At 39.9% G+C, this 15,692-nt stretch overlaps 2 protein-coding genes across 2 annotated transcripts in view; both read left to right on the top strand.

The window, feature by feature from the left end:
• Nucleotides 1-950, top strand: part of LOC134680338 (calphotin-like) — a 37,758-nt gene extending 36,808 nt beyond the window's left edge. Inside the window, exon 3 of the mRNA XM_063539453.1 lies at nt 223-950. Coding sequence (XP_063395523.1) covers nt 223-941 — 719 coding nt within the window. The 3' untranslated portion in view covers nt 942-950. The remainder of the gene's footprint in view (nt 1-222) is intronic.
• A 3,729-nt stretch (nt 951-4,679) lies between these two features.
• On the top strand, nt 4,680-5,451 carry LOC134680317 (calphotin-like). The gene has a single exon (XM_063539432.1). The coding sequence runs from the start codon at nt 4,703-4,705 to the stop codon at nt 5,339-5,341; it is 639 nt and encodes a 212-aa protein (XP_063395502.1). The 5' UTR covers nt 4,680-4,702; the 3' UTR covers nt 5,342-5,451.
• The last annotated feature ends 10,241 nt before the right edge of the window (nt 5,452-15,692 follow it).

Below are 15,692 nucleotides of genomic sequence, written 5' to 3'. Positions count from 1 at the left end.
CTGCTTAGTTAAATTCAGTAATTGCATAAAAATTCTTTGCCATTTTGAGTTTGCAGTTGTATTTCAGATATTGTTAAAACTGTATTTTAGATATTGTTAGCATTTAAAAAGCATGATTTGTTGCTAAATTACTATGACAATATTGATACATATTTGATAATTCCGGGATAATTAAAACTTGTTTTCCTACTGCTTTATAATGAAAGCCACTTTTGTTCGCAGCAACCATGAAATTCTTGTTGATCGTCGCTTCCGTCGTCGCCGTGGCCGTCGCTGGCCCAACCCGCGCACTCGTGACCCCTGGCAGTGGTTCCGCGCCCATCGTGGAAGCTGAATCCCCCATCTCTGTCGGACCTGCCCTGATTGAGAGCCCCATCTCCGTCGGACCCGCCCTGGTTGAGTTCCCTGAGAGCCCCGTCGTCGTTGACACTCCCATCGTCGGTGAAAGCCCCGTCTTCGCTGAGCTCCCCATCGTTGTTGAGGGCCCCGTCGTTGTGGACACCCCCATCGTCGGTGAAAGCCCCGTCTTCGCCGAGCTCCCCATTGTTGTCGACGCCCCCATCGTTGACGCCAGCCCCGCTGCTGTTACTCCCGTCGAGGCTGAGTCCGTCTCCTCTGCCGCCGCTCCCCTGGTTCAGATCATCCTGAACATCAACCAGGCTGCCGCCCCCGAGGCCGTCGTCGTGCCTGAGGCCCCCGCTGTCGTGCCGTCTCCCATCATCGTCGAGGAGTCTCCCGCCGTGGCTGAGCTCCCCATCGTGGTCGACACCCCTGTGGTGGCCCCTGAGCCCGTCCAGGTCGTCGACACCCCCGTGGAGGCCCCCATCGTGGTCGACACCCCCGTGGTGGTCGAGCCCGAGCCCATCGAGCTCCCCACCCCCGTGCTGCCCGCCCCCGTCGAGGTCGCCCCAGTGGTCGTCCTCCCCGACATCCTCAACTAAGCCAAAAACTATGCTTTGGTTTTAACTTATTTAGTTCTAAGTTTGCCATCCTCTTACCTTGGTACAGTAAAAATAAACTGTGATAAGTGATACAAACTCTTAATAAAAGATTTATTTAGTAGTATTGTGTTTAATTGATCATTTTTAATGACAAACCTTAATTCATATTATATTTTACACTTCACCTAAATGTCGCAAATGACTTTTGCTAACTAACTACGTGCGAACAGTCGTGTGAAATATTTGAAATGTACTCGAAATTAATGAAAGAACGGAACTGGTTTATTTTTTTTCTTAGATAATTTATTGGACAATCAAACAGTAGGTATAAGTTTAGTAAACTGTGATGCATTATAATTATTAAGTAATAAATGAATAACTAAGCGGTACTCGTACTTCGTTTAATTTTTCAAATAATTTTCCAAGGTAACCTTTTTATCCATGAATGATCTGACTCATTTTACTCTGACTGTACTTACTTGATTAAGTATTAACATCGAATTTGTGATATTCTGAGATATGATAATTGTTATAACATTGAAGATTATGAAAGCTTTAATACGAGTTACCAATTTACTGTCAGCAAAGTGACAAAGTAATTAATTTAGCCCGGTTTTTCGAAGACAAAAAATCAGAATGCTATATTTAATTCGTTCTTTTTTATCTAAATATTGAAAAAGTGCTTTGAGTTCTTATTGCAACTATGAATAACTGACATTGTAGAATCATTCTGACAATAAGTAGAACTATATTAAATAATAATTTAGCTACATACAAAATAGGGTCATAAGGATTAGGTTAGGGGTCACTAACTGAAGCGCAAAATCCCCGCAAAAGCACAGGGAGGATTGGAAAGGGAGAGGGATGCCTTTGCTCAACAGTGGCACACATATAGGCTAAAAAAGGCGACTGAATTCAAGCTGGTAGTAGAGAAAAGACATCCTCCATTTATTTAAGTTTGGATATATCATAATCTCAATGACCACAGTCATGCAACATTCTGGGAATATGTCGCCTCCTTGGGGAGAAATAGAGACTTATCAAATTTTAGTAAGTGATTAGCTTTGTCCATGACATGCTCCCACAGTCTCCCAGACTGCAGATTTTGGTCGACGGTCGACGGTGCCTCACATCAGCTATGTACCCGAGTAGAAATGCATCGCTTCGTCTGCCCCACATACGAAGGAGCACATTCATTAGTAAAAGCGGGGTAATGCAACCAGCATCTTGGGGACCTTGACACAGGGGCCTTTTTTAGATTTAGTTTAGTTTAGTTTTATTTTATTTTAGAATAGTTTGTATTTAGTTTAATTTTAGGTTTTTTTTTTTTGACTTGTTTTTCTACCATATATACCTATGAATAAATGTTTTATCTTTCAAAAAAAAGGGAGCACATTCACAGTCCAGCTTGTACAATCTTGACCTGTCCCTAGTTAGGCCAGTGTTTCAAGTCGAATGTAAGAACTTCGCTTCACTTCGCTCGCTCGTTCGATAAATCCTTATCAAGATACGAACCCGGCCTCCGGCTTCGTCAAGCAGGGTCACTAACGGCTAGCAATCTATGACAGTCTAAGGAAATGAGCAAAACATGAACACAAGGAAAACATTAAGTACAGAATATGAAACTGACATGATATATAGAAAATAAATTGCTTAGAAAATCCCTTTTATTTATGCACGTTTTTCTTTTTGGCCTACTTTCCTAATAAATATCTTGTATATTTTTGACAATTAGTTGCACATAAAGAGCATAATAAAAATGAGCTGTTGGGAAGTAGTGATCTCACGTATCCGAGTGCAACTGGGAAGTTTTGTCAGGCGAAAATGGGTAAGAGGGTACATGTTTTAGCAAGATCAAATGGCAGTCAAATCGTGTGTTACTGAAAAGTAGGTAGGTACCCTAATATAATAAGTTTTATGAGGATTACAGATTTGTCGGAAAACTAATAGCTGGTGACAATTATGCTGTAATAAAGTGGGTTTATAGAAATAAACAATTGTATTTAATTTGTTAAAATGTGACACTGTTTTTTTTTACTCCTCTTTGTTAAGAATATGTGACGTTCCACGGCAAAAGGTACCTTATGGCGGCTGTCGCTTACGTCGCGTAGCGTCGCAATAATATTGGAGCGGGGTTAATAATAGCGTAAGCGCCAACCGCCATAAGGTACCTTTTCCCGTGGGACGTCACATATTATGTCACAATCCACAGCCACTGTGCTCACGTATAATATGTATGCTAGTTGTAAGGTATTTATGTATGGGCCACTAGTTGCCTGAAATAAAGATTTTCATTCATTCATTCATTCATAACAACAATCCCAAAGTAAAGAAGTCAAAGAAAGGCGCGATCTACGTCATGGCTACATTTTTAGGGTTCCGTACCTCAAAAGGAACAAAACGGAACCCTTATAGGATCACTCGTGCGTCTGTCCATTTGTCTGTCTGTCCGTCTGTCACAGCCTATTTTCTCAGAAACTACTCGACCAATTAAGTTGAAATTTGGTACACATAATATTATTATGTAAATTGGTGACCAAAGACGGATATGTAACGTAAACAACTGAATTTTAAACAAACTTTTGGGGATGAATGAGAACGTTTAAAAATAAAGTTTTAAACTAAATCGTGTTATGTATCAAATGAAAGAGCTCATTTTAAGAATTTCAAATATATATTATTATATTTTGTGATATTCAAATAAATAGGTTATTCAATAAAATTGCCAAAAAAATTACCAACCTTACATATATCTCATTAAAGTCATTAACTACTGGGTCTAAAATATGAAAAACATACACAAGTTATTTTTCACCTATAGATGTCAGGAAAACCTATTAGTAATGTACAGTCAAGCGTGAGTCGGACTTAATGTACGGAACCCTTGGAACGCGAGTCCGACTCACACTAGGCCGGTTTTTTAAATTAAAAGCTTTGTATTACATTTTATCAGTCAACAGCATTTGTGATAGAACTTAAAATGGACCGACTAAGTACGAGTAATACTATTCTTCAAATGTTCCTTCCATACCTTATTAATCTAGGCCTCTAGGGATTAGAAAAGATAGCAGCTGATTATTTATACAATTCGCCATAGTTTAATCTTCACCTCAAAACGAACCATATTTACGACTGGATTAAAGTATATTAAGATTATCTACCGATAAATACGATATGCGGCAGTTATACTGACACAGGATGATAAACATTTGGTATAAAAACTTGGACATTTCTCAGTAAAAGCATAGTTTGAAACATCAAACCAAACAGGTAAGTTTCAAATACAAATTATTATTTATTCAATTAATTCAATTGAATGAATAATTATTTATTTTATTTATTTATTTTATTAGTTTTAGTTTTAATTTATTTAGTCTATACTTAATTTTAATAATAGTTTGTATAAGTTTTGTTATTGAATAAATTTTTTTTCCCCAATTAAATTATTAATTCAATTAATTATTCGTGTTTCATAATCTGCTGCCATCCACGTGATATCAGCAAAATACTGTAATGAAATTTTAACACTTGCAATTAATTCGTTAATTTTAGCAATCAATTTAAATTATTGAGCTCGTTTGCTTTATACAGTAACTGCGTAATAAGGATAAGTATTATACAAATTTAGATATTGTTAAACTCTAAAGGCATCGTTCTTCCTAAAACACTATATAACAAGATTGTTATGGGATCATTACGGTGCAATGAAAATTGGTTTTTATATTGCTTACTCCTAAAAGACACTTTTGTTCGCAGCAACCATGAAATTCCTGCTGATCGTCGCTTCCGTCATCGCCGTGGCCGTCGCTGGCCCGACCCGCGCCCTCGTCACCCCCGGTGGTGGCTCCGCGCCCATCGTGGAGGCTGAATCCCCCATCTCTGTCGGACCTGCCCTGATTGAGAGCCCCATCTCCGTCGGACCCGCCCTGGTTGTGTTCCCCGAGAGCCCCGTCGTCGTTGACACTCCCATCGTCGGTGAAAGCCCCGTCTTCGCTGAGCTCCCCATTGTTGTCGATGCCCCCATCGTTGACGCCAGCCCCGCTGCTGTTGCTCCCGTCGAGGCTGAGTCCGTCTCCTCTGCCGCCGCTCCCCTGGTTCAGATCATCCTGAACATCAACCAGGCTGCCCCCGAGGCCGTCGTCGTGCCTGAGGCCCCCGCTGTCGTGCCATCTCCCATCATCGTCGAAGAGTCTCCCGCCGTGGCTGAGCTCCCCATCGTGGTCGACACCCCCGTGGTGGCCCCTGAGCCCGTCCAGGTCGTCGACACCCCCGTCGAGGCCCCCATCGTGGTCGACACCCCCGTCGTGGTCGAGCCCGAGCCCATCGAGCTCCCCACCCCCGTGCTGCCCGCCCCCGTCGAGGTCGCCCCCGTGGTCGTCCTCCCCGACATCCTCAACTAAGCACAGCAGAGTTGTTGTTTAGGTAAATAAGTGTTAGATCCTATTACCTTGCCGCAGTGGCTATAAACTGTGCCGAGTGGTACTAATGTAAATAAACACTTTATTTTGTATTTCCTTGTTTTAAATACTTTCGAACCCTTTCATTTACCATCAAAACACATAACATCGGACAAAATTGTCTGGTACTTTTAGCAGTCTTGCCAATACCTACCTCTTTTTTTGGCATGCAGCATGAATACGTCAATTTATTGTTAAAAATTAATTGTAGAAAACGAACGGAAAGCATAAGCAGTTTATGCCGGATTTTTTATCATAAGCAAAGGTCTTTGGCCAGCAATGGGACAAAACCGCACGATAAAAAGCCCACACAAAGCGCTACAGTCCATATTGCTTGTTTTATGGCCCCGACTCAGAGGGATGCTGATTAAACATACGCTCCGCCGATTCTGCAACATGTGGTGTGGTGCAATTAAATAAAAGCCACTCATTTTCCTATTTAAAATCCGATGAAAATCCACCGGCAGTCAGAAAGTCCTTAGAATATTAACAGTGTTCATTCTATTATAAGTATGATTGCTCCAACCTTTATATTATTATTAATGCCTCATAATCTCATATGAGCTGAAAGAATTTATCTTGATGTAGATTTTATCCGCTCTAAAGGATCAACACTATAGACGATGATGTCGATGAAACTGCTTGACATTGTTATGGCCCGGGCCGGGGCATCCGACACTTCGATTCCTATAGAAAGCATCACGTGATCTGTCATAGAAAACGAAGTAGGTATCGATTGCCTCGGACTCGGGCCGCTCTAGCGTGAGTCGTCCTTAAATTAGGAGCAGGCCTATAGTTAAGGGTCCGTCAAGAAAAGACTTTAAATTCCTTTTATTATTAACTATGATGTCAATAAGATCAGATAAGATAAAAAAAAATATTCGTGATGATCACAAAACATAGGAAAAACTCATAACCTTACCTCTTAAGAGCCAACAGGAGTGGTCATTTCTCCATACAAACGTACTCGACTGTTTCCTCCGTGGGTTTTTATGCTAGAGCAATGATTTTTTCAACACAGATTAATATTGTCAATATCTGTGTTTTTTAGATATTATTGTTTTTTAAGGCGCTAGAGCCCTTCAAAAATGGCCAAAATGGCCTCATTGACTATGCCGCAATGAGAGGCGTAGTATTCAAAACTGATATCAATTCGCCAAAAAAGCAAAACAGTCCGACACGGATAATTTCATTATCATTAAGATTTCCAAATTTGGTTACGATTCGTTAAGTTTTGGAGGAGGAAACAGTCGAGTACGAAACCTCGATTTTTGAGATTTTTACGCACGATTTTTCGCCTTGTCCTTATCGCACTAGTTTTAGGAGCCGCTTCCGTTAGTGAGACGGGTATATGTACCTAAAATATTTAAAACTCACCTCCTGTTTCGTCTTAAGTTTTTTGACCCGAAAGTTTGTCGTTTGCTCCACTCCTGCTGAAGTGCAGAAGGCCGGTGCAGTCCGCAGTAATTGTAGGGAATAATCAGGCCTTTGCACTCGCCGCCGTGCTAGACCGGCTTTCAATTCAAACATCGTTACTTGTTAGGATCATGTGCCCGTGCAAACATGCGGACTTTGGGTTACACATGCAAATAATAAACTATTACAACTAGTCTAATTAATTTGTCTGCTTTATGAGTCTCCTAACCAGATATATAATATTTGCAAAACGATTTATAAGGTAAACCCTGAAAAGATTCTATTTGAACCTGAGATATTCTAGTTATGAGGGATATTCTAGTTTCCGTGAATTTGTTTTATGACACCCGCTCCTTGATTAAACCGTGTACAAATAAAATATACTTAAAACTGCATAGCCCCCTTTTATGATTGTTTAGCGTGGTGGAGGTTACGTACCTAGTTATACGAGTTCTCTTTTCTCTCGACGCTTACTTGTGTTACGAGTAATTGGTCCCAGATTTATTGAACTTTTATTTGGATAAGCTTATTATTTCTGACCAGTTATTAGTCCGGACGTAACAGTCCTGTTTGACCTTCCCACGCAGGGTTATGCCATGAATATTAACTAAACTACTGTTTTTGTAGCCGTGGCATTAGCCACTTATATTAATAAGTAAATGTAATAGTTGTTAAAATTTGAAATTGAAGCATTTTGGGACAGGCAGTTTGTTTTAAAATTTAGGGACTATAAAAGACAGTGGCATTATGATGATATACATATTTAGGTGAAGTATGGTCGGAGCCCCAACTTAAGTACCCAAGTTGCCATATTAATTGTATACAAAAGTGGATCTGACTGAATGAAACCAAAGTGTAATCGGCAATTAAAGTAAAAACCGTAAGGAGAAAGAAGACCTGCCTTATGGAGTATGTTCCAACAGTTTAATAATAAATCGTGAAGTGTACCAGCCCACCTTGCGCTAAAAGGCTGCATCCGCTATGCAGAGGGGTCAATATTCTGGGCTCTCGGCAGCGGCTATGCTCTTAAGGTACCTACGCTCAGCTTTGAGCAGGAGTTAGCAGTAAATAATAGTCAGCAAAATCTATATTTAAGAAACAGTTATTTATATGATGCCTCAACCAGTGGACCATAAATGGGCTTTGATGGGCTTGGCACTTCTATATAAAAAATACTAATTTCTTCTTAAATTATATTCATACGGGAATAATATTGAGATGTTTTGGTTGAAAATTATTTTTCTCTAATATGTATTTGTGTATTTTAACAAAATATTTATCTTGATGTTCTTGTCATAATATGTATTCATATTACATTAGTGTAAATTTCACTCCAAAAGTATGCACTAAACAATTCTCTAAAGCCGATTTTGTTGTTACAAACCGACCTGTTGGCTGGTGTAATATTATGTGTAGTGTATAAGTATGTAGTGATAAAATTTTATGTCACTGATAATATGCAAACATTCTATCAGTGCAAGGGGCTTCGATAAATGGATATTTACGGCCGTTTTGGCTAAAAATATGAACCCTAACCTAATTTCTCACCTCAATCGTCTATCCGTCCAATCGAAACTCTTTCTACGAAGGCCTAAATAATGACGCAAATCCATCCACCTCCCGGTCCACTATCGGAATGGAATAACTCAACAGGCACTCCATTATTCGATGAACGAGGTCCGCCGCTAAATCCAATTCCGTACATTTTACAATGGATTTACATCGTAGTCTTGCCGATTAAATGTATCGCATTGCGGTGTAGATAGAGATTACTAACGTTCCGATTTCGAATTGAAAACTGTTCGCACGTGAGCTCGTTTATCGTACAGCAACACTCTTAACTGGCCATCGGTGGACCTTATGCCTTTTGTAATAAGGTTTACGAACTGTCAGTTAACATGTGTAGGCGATGGTATATTAATATTACCTATACGCTTTCAGTATTCATGTAAGAAATGAAAGTTACTAATAAGTATACCTACTATAGTGCGTTTTTTTAGCATTAGAAAGAACTTGGAAGAAGGTGAGCGATCTTGACATGTCCTTTAATTGAAAACGTTTTTTAAAAATCAATAACTGTTACTTATGAAAGCAGAAGAATATAAATGATCGTATTAGATTCATAAATGTTACATATTTGCCGTAACTTATTGTTTTAAATGTGTTTTTCAGTTAAAAGACACATCAATATTGTTTACCTTATTTCTAATGCTAAAAAAAACGAACTATAGTAGGTAGGAAATATTCTTTCAAGAAATGAAGCACGTATGGCGTGAAGATAGAGAGTGATACAGAGTTATTAACGTTTTTAAATTATTAAGGTTCAATGGAGGAGCTGGGATGTCTAGAGTAGTTTCACGCAAAATAGGCAAAATTGCTGTCGACTTGCGGAAAATGTCCAGTATAACTATTAACTAACGTTTTTAAAGGGATAGACTGTTCACATGAGAGGTTATTAAAAATCCGTATAACTACATCGACATACGTAACTTTTTAAGATTGCCATAATTTTTGACACTTATACGAATATACGTCGTTTTCTCTCAGTGCATCTGACTGCACGCCAAAATAGCTAAACCATGATCATGTTAAAGTTTGGAGCTGCTCCTAAAGTTAAATTCAGATTGACGTCTTATTTAATGGTTAGAACTAGTATTTAACTAGTTATGATCCCACTAACTCCGTGTTGAGGGCTGCCGCAGTCACCGACATCGCCGTGTCGTGCCGTGACCACTGCAGTCACAGTACGGTTCAAAACAGTAATATAGATACGTCAAACGCGTTATAACATTTGTAACTCTCGCGTTTTATATACAATATATTTAATTACACAAACGGGTCTACCGCGATATAATTTCATTGTTTTTACATTTAATTCTGACGTTTCAGCTGAGTTTGAGTTAAGTTGAGTTCAGTTGAGTCTTTCCATGACCACAGCTGGTGCAACTCAGCTGAAACGTCGGTAGACCCGTTTGTGTAATTTAATACATATATCAAACTCGTATGCGCGGCGCACGCATGAGTTGTGTGTCACTAAATGTCAACATTACATTATGGAATAATTTTGAACATTATTTATAACAAAATCTAAATCTAGAGAGAAAATAAGCAATATATCACATTATCATGTGATATATGGACAAAAAATGGAAATGTCACAAAAAATACAAAACCTCTACAAAGTTTTCTTAAAAACTTCCAAAAAAAAAGTAGGTCAAAATTTTTGTACAATTTTCTTGTTTGCCATACTTCAAGGCGGCTTCAACTTGATTGTTACGTCACGATCATGTACCGTTTAGTGAGGGGCGTTTTGCGCGTAAACGATAATTGCCAGACTATACTGTCATTACTGTCATTAGGTACTGACTTTTGTATTGATAATGGGTCCGATGTAGGCATTCGTTCCTCAATCCGATCATCTAGCCTATTGCACCGGTACTTATGCCAACAACGCCGCCGTAAAACTAGATCAGCATTCGTAGTTACTCGGACGTAAATAGGACGTTGAAATTTGAATTACTTAGTACAGAACATAAGATAATTATTTAAAAATATCTACCGACCTCCACTACTGTATCTTACACTAGACTGTGCAATACAACCGCTATATAGCACCATTACAGCGACCACAGCTATGCGTCTAGGAATGCCAGAGACGCCACACGTAATCTACCTGCATTCCGAGCTAGCCGTAGCACGATGGTGTGTTCATTTATGGGAGACTGACCACCACTACCCAAGAAAAGATTTAAAACATTTCTTTTTTACCAAACGAAATCGAGACAGAATATTTAGGAAATGACAACCCACCAAAACATTTTCATGTAAAATGTTGCCATCAAGACGAAACCATAAGTACTGACAAAAAGTTATCAGATTTCTTGTAGAGCCAAGCTTCTAACTCTACAATCCCTAAGCAGGGGTGCGAAACTCCTGACTTCGGCCAAACTCGGCTCCGCTCGGCTCAGCATTGCTCCGAGCAATTATTAGGGTTGGCACCACTTCCTTTTGAGTGCACGATAAAGTAATCACTTGAATTTTGACAACCCTAAATAGCCGAAAGGGTTATATAAAGGGAAAGCCATATATTAGAAAGGGATAGCATGATTCGACCTGAACCGCTGTCAAACTTCGGTTTTGTAGGAAGTTTCCTTTCTGTACGGTAGTACTATTACTTATTCTGTGCCCTAAGTTGTGCCGTATACCTGTCAAAATATGTACTTACATTTCAAATCCTCGCCGAATTTTGATAAATAGGTACATAATTTTTAAGAAAAAAAACCGACTTCTATGGGGCCCGGTGAAAGATTATGGTAGATGGTGCACTATGTAGAAAAGGAGGTAAAACCAGTACTTTCTAGTAGCATTTCGTTTCCGTAAGGGTCGTAGTTCTAGCCTAACCTAACCCACTTCTCTGATAGCAGTTCGGTTCTGTGAGGATCGCAGTTCGAACCTAATCAAACCCACTTTTCTAGTAGCATTTCGTTTCTGTAAGACTCGCAGTTCTAACCAAACCTAACCCACTTTTGTTCGGTTCTGTGAGGATCGCAGTTCAAATCTAACCTAACCCACTTAACGGCGCATGCCCACTTAACGGGAGTTTGAGCGGGAGGGGTTTGGCATCATCATACCCACATTTTATGGTAGGTAATCATAGTGGTTTATTTAGTTTAGGTATCATGGTTTTCCGGGTCAAGGTCCGGATCTCTGAGTCAGAGTCCGGGTCCGAGTCCCGGTCCAAGTCCGGGTCCGGGTCCGGGTCCGAGTCCGAGTCCGAGTCCGGGTCCGAGTCCGGGTCCGAGTCCGGGTCCGAGTCCGAGTCCGAGTCCGGGTCCGAACCGGATCCGGGTATGTGTCCGGGTCCCAGTCCAAGTCAAAATCGAAATTCGAAATCACCAAACATGTACTATGCGTCGTTGAAGAGTTCTGTTCTGATCATCATCAGCAGTTCCACTTCATCAAATGCGACAGTTTTTAATGTAAATGCTTGATTTTATGATGAAAATACAAAAAATTCTATACACTATGCCTTTAAGATTTGAGGAGTTCCCTCGATTCCTTATGGATCCCATCATCAGAACTCGAGCTTGACAGAAATGTGGCTTAAAAACTAAACTTGCTTAATAAACATAACGAAGAGGACAAATCGCCAAACGTCAACTATGCGTCGTTGAAGAGTTCCGGTCTGATCATCATCAGCAGTTCCACTTCATCAAATGCGACAATTTTTAATGAAAATGCTTGATTTTCTGATGAAAAAACAAAAATCTCTATACGCATGCCTTTAAAATTTGAGGAGTTCCCTCGATTTCTCATAGATCCCATCATCAGAACTCAAGCTTGACAAAATTGTGGCTTAAAAACTTAACTTGCTTAACAAACATAACGAAGAGGACAAATCGCCAAAGCTGAACTATGCGTCGTTGAAGAGTTCCGTTCTGATCATCATCAGCAGTTCCACTTCATCAAATGTCACGTTTTTGAATGTATATGCTTGATTTGTTGATAAAAACATATGTATGCCTTTAAGATTTGAGGAGTTCCGTCGATTCCTCATGGATCCCATCATCAGAACTGGATTTTGACAAAAACGGGACCAATCTGTATGCATATACATACAATCAAAAAAATAATTTTCAAAATCGGTCCAGTAATGACGGAGATATGGAGTAACAAACATAAAAAATAAAAAAAATAAAAATAAAAAACATAAAACCGAATTGATAACCTCCTCCTTTGGGATTTGGAAGTCGGTTAATAAATACAGTGAATTATGAGCTGATAACTACTACTGATACGACCAAGTTTATGGCACTGGAGTATTTTATCAGCAAATTAGTGCCCATTGAGTCAACTAAGTAATTGATCAGCAGGCGTATTATGGATGGCATTATACACGTGATAAAATAACTGTCACTGCGGAATACAAAGTCACGGACACCGTTTTATCACGCTGTCACGTGGATAAAAACGACCACCATATTATTTATTTATTTAAAATGTTAATATCGTTGAATTCAAGTTTAATTACGTTTATGTAAATCAAGTAAGTAAATTTTAAAAAAGAACACTAGTAACACTTCATTAATTCATAATTTGTTTCATTCGCCTCTTTCAAATTGCAAGACTTATAGCGGATGGTGCGTTGCATGAACAAGAGATTTCCTTTGGCAGGTTTGGTCCTTAGGACCCAGGGATGGATTCAAGAAGTGGAGCCTCCGAGATTTTTGATGTAATTTTTTAGCGGGGGGGGGGGGGGGGGGGGGGCTCTCAACTTGATCTTGATATCTTGGTAAGGTGTAGGATTGTATGGGAAATCAATAAACGCTGAACCGATTTCGATGAAATCTATCTACATCTTTGATTTAGTTGAAAATGATACTAAACTTGACTTAGAACCTAAACTTAAAGAATTACTAACCACAGACGTCGCAGACGCTTAAACCCCCCTCCCCCTACCCCCCACCTGCATCAAAAATCTGGGTGGCTCCACTTCTTAAATCCATCCTTGGGTCCTAAGGACCAATCCTGCTAAAGGAAATCTCTTGTTCATGTAACGCCGTGGTTGACCTTTTTTTGCTCTGAGCACACTCAACTATTAGTAATCTGACTAGAAAAACTATATCTTCTCATGAACTACGCAATATACCTACCAATAACCATATACGTAGAGGTTTCCGCCGCTACAGTTCATGAGTTATGAGTCCATGCGTCACGGCAGTTCAGAATACGGGGCATAATAGAATAAACTACAAGACAAGTGACATGATTCATGGCGGGAATGATAGTGATATGCGTAAACTGAGTTACCACCTGTTTATGTACAGTCAGCAGCAGAAGTAGCTAAGCGGGCGAGGTAATCAAAATTACCTTGACGCGCTCTTATTCTCTTAACAATAAAGTCGCGTCAAGATCATTTTGAACACCTGGCCCGCTTAGCAACTTCTGTTGCTGACTGTACCTGTGATGAACGAATAACGAAATTGAATTGAATTGAGTAATGCGGTTAGCGTTGAATCCTTTGCTCAGGATAGCGCGAGTTTTGAGTTAATGTTTATGAATAATTTTACGGTTTAGGCTGACTTGTTTTAAATCACTCGCTTACTTGTTTTTAGTCTCTGAGTTAAAACAAGCGAGTCTAAACCGTAAAATTATTCAATATTGGTATGTCAAACAACAGTTTAAATTCGATTAGTTAATGTTAATGTTTAGTTATTAGATTTAAATTATCGTGAGCCATACAGACACTAGAAGTAAAATACAATGTGAAAAGCGGTAACAGCTTGCGGCTTTCAATCCGGAGGTTGGGTACCAATGAGTTTTTAGTAGTTTTTCAGATCACTATACATTCATAAAAGATGCTCGCAAAGATGGCCGCAAAGAAAAAGAAGACCTTGATAATAAACTTCTAGAATCTACCCTAGCAAAATTTACACCTAACAAAAAACGAGCAATCGAGAGATCCATCGCAGCCAAGATGAAAACAAAGGCCTCAAATTGGCTCTCGGTTATTCCAACAAAAAAAGACCACTTCGATCTATCCCCATACGAATTCAGAGATGCGCTGTCAATACGCTACCATAGAACACCAAACGCCATGCCGCAATCATGCGACGGCTGTGGCAACGGCAGCTTCAACATCGACCACGCGCTCTGCTGTAAAACTGGAGGCCTAATCACAAGGCGGCACAATGAGATTAGAGACTTATTCTGTGAACTTTGTCAACACGCGTGGGGCAACGTAACAAAAGAACCAATAATCTCGGAAAATGCCTGCGGCCTACGTGCAGATCTATCTTGTCGTGGCGTTTGGGATGCGCAGAGGGAGGCGTTGTTTGATATCCGTGTCGTCGACACTGACGCTCCTTCTTACCTCTCACGACCCGTCACATCTGTACTAAAATCAGCTGAAGACGAAAAGCAGAGAAAATATTCCACGGCCTGTGAAATGCGACATGCAACGTTCACCCCACTTGTAACATCTGTTGACAGCGTCTATGCACCCCAAATGTCCTCCTTTATAAAACATATGGCAGAAACCATATCTCAACGGTGGAACCGTTCTCTAAGCACCATACTGGGCTGGCTGAGATGCAGGATCAGTATCGCCGTTATACGCGCCACCAGCATGTGTATCCGAGGCACACGCCACCGTTTTAAGTCGACCGCCAGGTGGCTTGGGTTCGACGACGGTGCCGCCCTTCCACACATCGATTGAAACCACTTTTCTACCCTACCCACATATGTATTACCTACCCCTTTGCCTATGTACTTATGATTGTTTTAATGTAATAAATTTTTGACTTATGTTCTTTAAAAAAAAAAAAAAAAGTTTTTAGTAAATTATGTACGACCACCAAAGTTTTATTTACCCGCTAGTTAGCCGGCTACAGCCGTCCGTGGCGGAGACCGGATTCGAACCGGCGTCTTCAGTTTAGGTACAGTCAGCATCAGATATACCTGAGCGGGTAAGGTGTCCAAGAAAACATATACACTTCAATCGTCACAAAAATAAGGACATCTAAGTTGTCATTTTAGCATAGGCTTTCAGTTCGTCACATATATCTTAACTTCTGAGTTTTTCTTTATCACATACACCCTTATTTCATCACAATGACAATAACGGTTAGAAACTCAGTGGTAACTAAGCACTCAAATTCAAGCTGCTGTCATTAATACCTACACGCACTGCCAATCACGTACGTCAGCAGCCAGGGTGCCACCAGTTGCTAAGCAGTTGTTATTTCAATGGTAACTAAGCATCAACATTTTATCTGTTTAACTTTAAAAAAAATACTGTAGCAGCTACGAATTGACACCTCCTTTCTTAAAGAAGTATTTTATCGTCAAGTGTCAAACTTAGACAATAAATAAGTAG

Source organism: Cydia fagiglandana, chromosome 3, assembly GCF_963556715.1.
Source record: "Cydia fagiglandana chromosome 3, ilCydFagi1.1, whole genome shotgun sequence".
Lineage (NCBI taxonomy): Eukaryota > Metazoa > Arthropoda > Insecta > Lepidoptera > Tortricidae > Cydia > Cydia fagiglandana.
This window is presented reverse-complemented; position numbering and strand designations above follow the sequence as displayed.

Excerpts from the sequence above, each read along its gene's own strand:
- LOC134680317 (XM_063539432.1), top strand. The coding sequence starts at position 4,703 with ATGAAATTCCTGCTGATCGTCGCTTCCGTCATCGCCGTGGCCGTCGCT.